Genomic DNA, 9,874 nt, shown 5'->3' with positions numbered 1-9,874 from the left:
GAACGATTGATTTTTTTTTTAAATTATAACTACCCATCCTGGGAACAAGATGTGCATCACAGGCCCAAGGCAACGAAGCTAGCAGCTTGTGCGTAAAAACATCCAAAACTGTGGGCTAGAAGAAACCTTTTAATTTTCTTTTTAGATTTATTTATTTTATTTGTATGAGTGTTTTGCCTGTGTATTCGTAAGTACACCGTGTGCATACCTGATGCCCTTAGAGGCCAGAAGAGGGCATTGGAACCCCTGGAACTGAAATTAGAGACAGTTGTGAGCTACCCTGTGGAATTGAGACCGGGTCCTCTGCAAGAGCAGCCAGTGCCCTTAACCACCGAACCACCTCTCCAGCCCCTACACTTTCTCTTTATTAAGTAATTACTAGAGGTGTTCTGTTGAGGTAAGAGGAAGTTAACTAATGAGTAGACCATCACAAACGTCCTTATAAGAGAAAATCAAGGGAGACTTCCTGTGCACATTGGAGAGGACAGGTCCAGACAGACACAGAGATCAGAGCAGTGCAGACCCAAGCCTCAGAACACTCGGCACCAGCAGAAGCCAGAAGGGGTAGGATTCTCTGTGCCTTCTGAGGGGGCATGGGCTAGCCCACCTTGTTTGGACCCTGTGATACTAATCTTGGATGTCTGGCTGCCAGAACTGTGAGCTAACTCACTTCAGTTTTTAGTCATCAAAACTGTGACAAAACCGTTTTTGTCACATTTGTGACAGCAACTGTAGGAAACACAAGAAGTGATTCCCCCAAGACCACACAGCTGGTTTGGAGTAAATATGGTGTTGGGTTGTGTATGTAGCAGGTGTTCAGTAGATGCTTGCTATCACCATAATCATCACTATGACCATCATCACCATCATCACCTTTATCATCACTGTTACAAATCTGGCTCTTCAGGAGGCTTAGATGAAATGTCACAATGGCTATGAACTCAGACGCCACTGGGGTGGGGCGGGGTGTGATGATTCAGTTTGGGAAGGTGTTGTTAACAGAGGGTGGGGCTGGCTCAGTAAAATGAAGAAACTTTGCAGGGGAACACCTTCTCTGAGTCAATACCAGTCCCCCAAATTATCACCAGCACCAGTCCAGCTGGTCTCACCAAGTAAGCAAAATACGGTGGCCCAGCAACCCAAAATAGTGAAAGGGCTTCCCTGAGAGTTTTAAAACTTGGATCCTGTGTCTCTTCTTTGATGGAGTAAATAAGGAACACATGTTTGTTCAAACTGTAAATGTCTGCCCTACTATGTAGAGTAAGTTACTGTGGTAACTGGGTGACCTCTAGCTAAAGCCAGCTTGCCTAATGGTCTGATGGTTTTCCTCCCCTCTCCTCCCTTTTCATTCAACACTCCCTTCCTCTCTCTTCTCTCTCCCTCTCTATCACTCTTTTCTCTCTTTTCCTCTTCCTCTTCATCATCCTCCTCCTCCCTCTTCTTTTTTTGAGACAGGGTCACTCTACATAGCCCTGGCTCTCCTAGAACCCACTATATAGATTTGGCTGGCCTCGAACTCACAGATCTACTACCTGCCTCTGCCTCTCAAGTACTGGATCACAGGTGTGAGTCATCATCCAGCCCCCTTTCATTTTTGAACAAGTGTCAGTGGTGAGGGAGAGGGTACCTGCAGCTCAAAAGAGGGGTCTCAGGTCCTAAGTGGGGCACAAAGGCTGTCTATATGGGTAGGGGTGGTTTAGTATGAAAACTGGGGACCATGGGAAAAAAGGAGTCTCCTCTCAGAACTGCAGGCATGAGAGGTATCTTGGGTTTGGGGTTGTAGCAACAAGAAGAACTTGCTCAAATCAACAAGGAAACCAGTGGTAACACCTGAGAAGGGGCTACGTGCCCCTTTGGGAAGAACAGAGGTGAGACTAAGCCCCTTGGACCTCCACTGGCACTAGATCAATTCTCAGCTTCTGTTCACACTGACGTCCACAGGGGCAGGAGCTACAGACAACCATGTGCATTCAGAACTCCTCTGAGAGGATCCAGAAATAGAGACATCTCAGAGGCATCCCCACATCCCGATCTGAACTTCTGAAGGGAACCACTGAAGGGAACCAGAACCCTCTGGAGAAATGTCCAATCTCAGGGCCAGGGTAAGCCTGGAATATTCTGTGCAAAAGAGTGAGGAAGTACTTAATCCTTAGTGGGGACGTGTTGGACAGAAACAGAGGCCAACACAGAGACCCCCTTGAAGGGGCTGTCACAGATCACAGTTGGGACAATCAGACCATAGCAGGAATGGACTGTCACCGTGCAGTCTCATGTCTGCACCATGGCGATAAGCCCGGAGTATGGGACATTGGTTACTTTTTAGAAAGGAAAAAAACAGCATAATAGTGGATCTAAGCAAAAGGGGCCCTGCCTTATTCGAATGAGGTAAAAATCTGAACCCTTTAGGGTGATGCACACCTGTGATCCTAGCACTCAAAATGCAGACGCAGGAGGAGGATCTCTGTGGGTTTGAAGTCAGCCTGATCTCCATAGGGACACCATATCAAACCAACAACTTTAATATAGGGCCATTGAAATCACAAGTGTCATCTGCAGGGTACAGTGAGGGGACACAGCACACTGCTATTGTATTATGAAACACAGAACCTGTGATCTGTGTGGAAAACGTCAGACAGCCCCTCTTCAGCTTAATTGTTTGTCCTTTTCAAAAGTGTTGGTCATGGGATTCCAGGAAAGACTGAGGAATGTTCTGGACTGATGGACCCAAGAGACAGGTCAACCATACTGCATGAAACATGTGACCCTGGATACAAAGGCAAATGGAGACTCCCAATGCCATTAGTTTCCTGCTGGTGAGCAAATCGCAGCTTTCTGGAACATCTTTATTTGGAGAAAATGAGCATCAGAGTGGTTAGGATGATTTCAGTGGTCAGGTGTTTCTATGGGAGTTGCAACATTCTCGAGAATTTAAGATAGTGGGGTTTTGTTTGTTCGTTTTGTTTTGTTTTGTTTTAAAGAAACAGTATGGAATTTTAGAAGCTGAGGCAAGATTTGCCTGGAGTTTGAAGCCACCCTGGGTTATATAATCGATTCTAAGGCAGCCTTGGCTATACAGTGATAGGCATTTTCTCTCCCTCAGAGATGCAAGTATATGCCCCATTAGACCAGAAAAAAAGTAGATAAAGGCAGGCTTAGGAGACAGCTCTAGGTGGGTTCACAGATCTCACAGGTGGAGGTCGGTGAAGTCACACTTCCAGGCTAAAGCAAGGGGGCTTTTATAGCACCTAGGCAAGGAGTGATGGCTTGCCAGTTAGGAGCTGGGATGGTGTCCATACGTGATCAGAAGCTGAGCCCCTGAGCGGGCACTCGGGTGGATTGTTGGAAATGGAGAGATGGAGTGATGTTAACCCTGAGTTTTCTCCAAAAAGGTGAGGGGTAGAGGGGAGTTTCCTCTGTGTGGGCAGGATTTGGGGAAGGAGAAAAGGCGGGACTTCGCAGCTTGTGCAGGGAACGTGCAGGGAGGAGTTCCAGCCTAACATACAGTAATTCATGTCTCAAGAAAAATAAAAATAAGCCAGGCTTAGTGGCTTATGCCTTTAATCTCAGCACTTGGGAGGCAGAGGCAGGCAGATCACTGTGAGTTCGAGGCTAACGTGGTCTACAGCGTTAGATCCAGGATAGCCAGGGCCACACAGAGAAACCCTGTCTCAAAGTAAATAAATAAAAGTAAAAGGGAAAGAAAAGAAGGAAGAGGAAAAGAAAAGGTAGAAACATTTTTTGTGTGGCTCATGCAATTTTGAAAATGCAATGATTTAGTAGCCAACATGTAAAAAGTGATTTTTTTTTTTTTAACCCACAAATCTAGGATATATCCTGTTTTGTGGGATGTGAAAAATTAACAGTCCAAGGACAAAAACTGGCAGGGAGAACAGCAAACAGTGTCCTTTAGATGGATGTGTGACCCTCAACTTTCCAGTCCTGGCCCAACTCCTCATAGACCACATGTACCGTCATCCAGAGCTATGGGAAGGTAAGAGTCAACTTCAGAGCAAGCACTTTCTGAGGAGTACAGGAATGAGCGGATGGACAAATGGATGGAGGGAGAGACAGACAGGGAGAGCTAGGGGGATGGGGCAGAGAGGGATGGATGGGGAGATGTAGGGAGGGAAGGATGAATGGATGGATGAACTTTCAAGACATAGCACAAACCCATCTGGAGGACCTGTCTCAGGACACCAAGCCATTATCCTAAAGATCAGCTTTCTTGTGTCACACGTGGCTCTTCTGGAATGAAGCAGGTTAAGCAATCGAGATCCCCTCTAAAGCCAGAGGCCCGGTGCAGGCTTTTCTCTCTCTGTGGAAATTAATGGAGTCTTCCCAAAGGTGGGTGGGGTTCTGGCAGAGCTGGGCACTGGGGAGGCTATTGTAGTTTTTAGAAGATTGTATCTTGGGATGCCCGAGGCGGTGAGTCTGGGCGGGGTGGGAACAAGCTGAAGTTGGTGGCTTGGGCACCTATCAGTAGGAGATCTAACGTGACTGGGCATGCAAGAGATAAGGATGGTCCAATCTTTCCCCCGCCCGTGACTTCCTGGTTCTGCTGGGGTCATGCCTGTAGTTTGGATCAATCTTTCTACCATCTGCCTCCCGAAAGGGCACATTAAAATCATTTAACAAGGATTTTATGCTAGGGTCCAGAAAAGCATAAACACATCTAGGATATAGCCTTGTTTTGTGGGATGTGAAAAATTAATGAATGTGGGATGTGAAAAAAGAATATATGCTTTTCTGGACCCTAGTTATCTCTCACTGCCCTTACAATGAACCACAAATTTCTTAGTACTCCCAGCCCCTGCTCGCTTTCCCCGTGCACCACTCACAGCTTTCCCGCTCCTTGCACACAGGCTGTATCTCCCTCAATTTAAGGCTTTACTCAAGCACCTTGGTCACTCTATACTCGGTGGCCATCACAGTGCGCAGCAGCAGAGCAGAGTAGGACCCCTGAATATTCAGTGTGGGTGGAGTACCAGGCTCTCCACTTGGAATTTGGGCTGCACTGAGCTCTGAGTTTCAGAACGCAGCGACTGCATTTGGCTGAGGTGAACCCTGGTGCAGGCTGTGGGGCGCGAACCTGGCACCTTTGAAGGACCCCAGATTGGGAAACAAGGCCCCGCCAAGGTTTGGACTTTAGGCGGGTCGGGGCCAGAGCGACCCCGTCGCGGACCCCATGTTGGGAGCTGAGGTAGCCAGTGACTAACAAGCCTTGCACTGTCCCCAACCTAGACGCGGCTCACCAGGTGCGGGACGCCCGCGCTTCTGCTAAGCCCCGCCTCCAGACCAATGGCGCGGCGGCTGCGGGGGCGGAGGGCTCTCATTGGTCGAGAGGGCGCGGCCGTTGGCGCCCATTGGTAGAACCCCGGAGGGGCGGGGCGAGTGCTCTATGGCCCCGGCCTGCGGGCGGCGCTCGGCGCTCGCGGCGAGGCGCGGGCGGAAGTGGCGACGCTGGCGTCCCGGGAGTCGGCGGGCGGCGACAGCCCGGGCGCGGACGCCCTCGGCGCGGGCTGGGGCATCACCAAGGGCCTGGACCCCGAAATGGCGCTGCTGGCCGAACACCTACTCAAGCCGCTGCCTGCAGACCGGCAGATCGAGACCGGGCCCTTCCTGGAGGCGGTGGCCCACCTGCCGCCCTTCTTCGGTGAGTCTCCCCCCGCCTCTTCCCTCAGATGCACCCCAGCGCTTAGCTCCCTCTCACCCATTGCACCCAAACACCGCTTGCTGTTGCACGGTGGGTATGCTGCACCAGCACTCGGGCTCCGTCAAAAACCTTCATCCCCGGCTTCATTTTTTGCCCACTTCAGAATGGTTCTAAGTTCTCGCTCACCCTCAGAACGCTAAGCCCTCTCCCACCCCAGCCTCTTCCCATCCCAGATCAAACACCACCCCCACCTCCAAGGACTGGAAGATGGAACTGCAAAACTCAAGGGTCCTTTTAAGAGGAAGTCATTAAAAGGTTTTCCTCCATCTGGGAAGGGGGTCAGGAGAAGGGGTCTGGGCTGTGGGGATGATGTCAACTGCAGGGTGCTTAGCTCGAATCCCGCCCTCACTTTCGAAAAGGAAAAAGTCCTGTCTTCCACACGTCAAATTGAAGTGAAAGAGTTAAATTTAAGACTTGTGCTGGCTAATGAAAAAAATTGCAGGTTTGAGGAAAACACAGTGGACCGAGGTCGAGCATGTCCAGATGGGCCTGGGCAGGGGCAGGCGAGCACCTCCTAGGAGCACTGGAATGATTCTCCAAGCCGATTTCAGGCGCGCTCTCTCCCCGCCCCTCCTCCAGCCCAGACCTTGTAAAGTGGAAGGAAAACCAATGCCGTCTGCCCTGCCCTTTGCCTTTCGGTCCACAAAGGGTGCTGCTACCTGAGCCTTGCTTTCTTCTTTGTGGGGACGCTCCCAGCGCCCTACCCTGTTAGCTCACTTGGTGACTTTGCAGGATGACACCAGCCCCCGGGTACAGAGTCCAGTTGAAACCCACACTTGGACACAGCCTTGAGGCCGCCTTAGCCTGAGGAGGTCTGGCACCCACTCAGCTGCTTGCTCAGCCCCTGGTGGGGACAGGGCATGTGTGGCCATGTAGATCTGTGCCTCTGAGTCCTCATCTGTGAAATGGCTGGTTTGGGAGACTAAATGAGAACCTGTGAAGGCCAGGTGTTAGTCGTGGAAAGGAGCGTATGTGAATTTCTTGAATCTAGTTTTGGGCCTTTTCCACAGATGTCTAATTGCCATTAACCCTAACCTTGAATGCGCCAGCCTGGAGTAGCAGCCTGAGTGAGGAGCAGGCCTCAGGCTTCCTCAGAGGCTGTTGAGCACTGGATGCTCCCGTGCTACCCACACAGGCTCTTGTCAGCCTGTGGCATGCCGAAGACCTGCTTTTTCCTCCTGTATCTCAGCTGGAGATCAGACTGCATCTGGAGGGAACTGCTGGCCTTGGGTTTGGTTTTTATGACAGCATTATGTTGTTTTAAAAAAATATATTTACTTGTGTGTGTTTGCGTGCAGGGGTGAGGAGGGGGCGGTGCTGGAGGACTGTTTTCAGAAGTCTGTTTTCTCCTTCCACCTTTTGGTTCTGGGAACCAAACTCAGGTCATGAGGCTTCACAGTGACCTGTTGAGTCACTCCCCAGCACCGACAGCACTGTGTCTTCTGTGTTTGTTTCCCTCTTGGCTTTCTGAATAGTTGCTAGTTCAAGCCAGCCTGTCCTGGGTTCATAATCTGCTGGAGCCAGTGGTTCTCAAGCGAGGGCAGTTTTGTTCCTGGGGGTGGGAGTTGGGTATCTGCTGTCGTATGGAAATGGTTTTGTTCTTTCTCATTGGAGGGGTGTGGCAGAATGCTACAGGGCACTCCCAGATACTCCTAGACACCCCTCAATACACAGGACAGCCACAAAGAATGCCAAAACCCATCGGTGACTCCACAGTGGTGGCGGTGTGACTTCTCTGTCCTCACTAACGTGGCATGGAAGCACTTGGGGGCACCCCTAGTGCCTGAGTGTCTGGCTGGTTTGGGAAGAGATGGAAGGAGGCAGCTGAAGCCAAGGCGAGCGAGTCACCCTCACTCCCTGTGTCTGATCTCAAAGGACCCTTGTCTTTGCTGCCATCCTGGGCTGTGGAGTGTCACAGCTGTGGACAGAAGCACCATTTAGACAGAAGCTTCACTGGAGTTGGCCTGTGAAGGGTTAACTGGCACAGGTCATCCAAAGCTATTTACTGTTAACCAAAGACAGTCATTCTTGGCACTCCTATAAAAGAAAACATTTTGAATGTGCTCTTCCTGGATGGAGCTTTCTCCTGTGGACTCAGGTTCCAGGAGGGTTCTCCCACCCACTGTCAGCTCTAGAGTGGGGACTTGGTCTAGATCTTTGGGGTGTCCCCAGTCACTTGGATGAGCTTGGCACAGTGTGTGTGGCCCTGAACTACAGCTGGTTTGAAGTGATGGCCACAAGGAGTCTGAGGCATTGCGATAGGTTCTCAAATCACAGCAAACCCTAATGAGAGTTGACACATACTGAGCACTTACGACATACCAAGGATCTGATACAGATTAATTAGTTTACTTCCTTCTTTCACAGAAGTTATCTGTTTTGAAACCAGGGTTTTGTAGCTTAGGCTGGCCTCGAATTCACTATGTAGCATGGGCTAGCCACAGTTTCTGAGTTGCAGGTTTATAGGCATGTACCACAGTACTTGGTTTCAGGAACCTATTTTGTTGTTTGTTTGTTTGTTTGTTTTCTTTGCTGTTTTGTTTTGTTTTGTTCTGGGTAAGATTTCACTCTGGCCTGGAACTCACTGTGCAGCCCAGGCTGGTCTTAAACACAGTTCTCCTGCCTGAGCTTCCGAACTGATGGGATCATAGGTGTAAGCATTCTTGGCATCTGTGGTAGTTTAAATATGCCTGGCCCAGGGAGTGGCACTATTAGGAGGTGTGGCCTTGTTGGAGGAAGTGTATCACTGTGGGCGTGGACTTTACAACTCTCGTCCTAGCTGCTTGGAAGTCAGTCTTCTAGCAGCCTTCAGATGAAGATGTAGAACTCTCAGTTCTTCCTGCACCATGCCTGCCAGGATGCTGCCATGTTCCTGCCTTGATGATAATGGATTGAACCTCTGAACCAGTAACCCAGCCTCAATTAAATGTTGTCCTTTGTAAGAGTTGTCTAGGTCATGGTGTCTGTTCACAGCAGTAAAACCCTAAGACAACATCTCACAGCCTTTTGAAGTAGGATTTTTAAAGAGCAGCCTTCTGCTGTAGCTTGGGAATCATTTCCTTGTAGACTCATCTTTCTCTGTCTGTTTCCATCTAACTACACAGTGAGCCTGTCTCCTGAGTCTGGTCATATCCATAATGGCTTAGGGTCTACTGCTCGAATATGGTGGCCATAATTTAGCTCTCCCTCCCTTTGGCCAGGCACATTGCTTCAGCACTGTGGTAGACAGTACTGCCAGCGTCTCTAGGTGTATTTCTCTGAAAAGTTCTTTAGGCATTTCTCAGTTTTAGAAGTGAACTTGCTGGATCCAAGGGCAGGAAGGCTTTGGATCTGTCAAGACAACCATCTTCCTTAGTTCCTCCGGGTGTGTCCTGGGACCGGTGGCTGGGCTTGGCCCACAGTGATTCTTCTGTTCCTTTGGGTGTGGGCTTCACTCACTTCAGCCAGCTCCCCAGGTTTATAGCATCCCTTTGAGGATCACAGCTCCTCTGTCTCTCTAGCTTGAATTCTCCCACATGCACTCAGAAGCTGGTCCTTTCTCTATCTTCTTTCTCCCACCCTGACCCAGTAATTGGAGCTTACTTAGCAACTGATCAGTTACAAGCCTGGCCTGTGACTCCTGCTCTCTGTCTTTTGGGTCAGTTATGTATCTGTCCTAGACTCTAGGAGGCTGATTGTCTCTCTGCGACAGAAGCCTTCCTGGCTCCCTGCTCTCCTGAAATCTTTGGTGCCAACATTCTGAATGACTCCCAGACCCACAGCCTCCCATGGCACTGTCCCCAGAGTGTCCCTTTGTCAGCTCTTCTCACTCTGCACCTCGATCACCCACTACACATCTCCTTCCTTGGGTCTGGCTGGAGTCCACATGTCCTTAAGGACTTGGCTTGGCAATAACTCCACCCAGAAAGTCCTTCCATTTCCCTGTGGGAAATCATTGTAATCTGTTTCTCGGAGTAACTTCAGTGCCTGGGGCTTGCATCATTTATATTTACTTACTTTTTAGTACTTTGAAGACCTTTCTCTGTAGCCCAGTCTTGCCACGCACACTTGTGTGATGGCGATATTTGAGGCGAAAACTTCAAGGAAAGTCAGTCTCCTGCCTCGGCATTGTTGCCTGGCACCCCAAACTCAGAGGTGGCCCAGATATGTCTTCGTACTTGT

At 49.8% G+C, this 9,874-nt stretch overlaps 1 protein-coding gene across 1 annotated transcript in view; it reads left to right on the top strand.

Moving 5' to 3' along the window:
• The first annotated feature begins 5,426 nt into the window (after positions 1-5,426).
• The window catches only part of Gltp (glycolipid transfer protein), a 19,097-nt gene continuing 14,649 nt past the window's right edge, over positions 5,427-9,874 (top strand). Inside the window, exon 1 of the mRNA XM_031337503.1 lies at positions 5,427-5,653. Within this exon, the coding sequence (XP_031193363.1) occupies positions 5,551-5,653 (103 nt within the window). The 5' untranslated portion in view covers positions 5,427-5,550. The remainder of the gene's footprint in view (positions 5,654-9,874) is intronic.

Source organism: Mastomys coucha, unplaced genomic scaffold (genome assembly GCF_008632895.1).
Source record: "Mastomys coucha isolate ucsf_1 unplaced genomic scaffold, UCSF_Mcou_1 pScaffold22, whole genome shotgun sequence".
NCBI classification, from domain to species: domain Eukaryota; kingdom Metazoa; phylum Chordata; class Mammalia; order Rodentia; family Muridae; genus Mastomys; species Mastomys coucha.
Note: the sequence above shows the minus strand (reverse complement) of the source record. Positions and strands in the feature narration are given on the sequence as shown.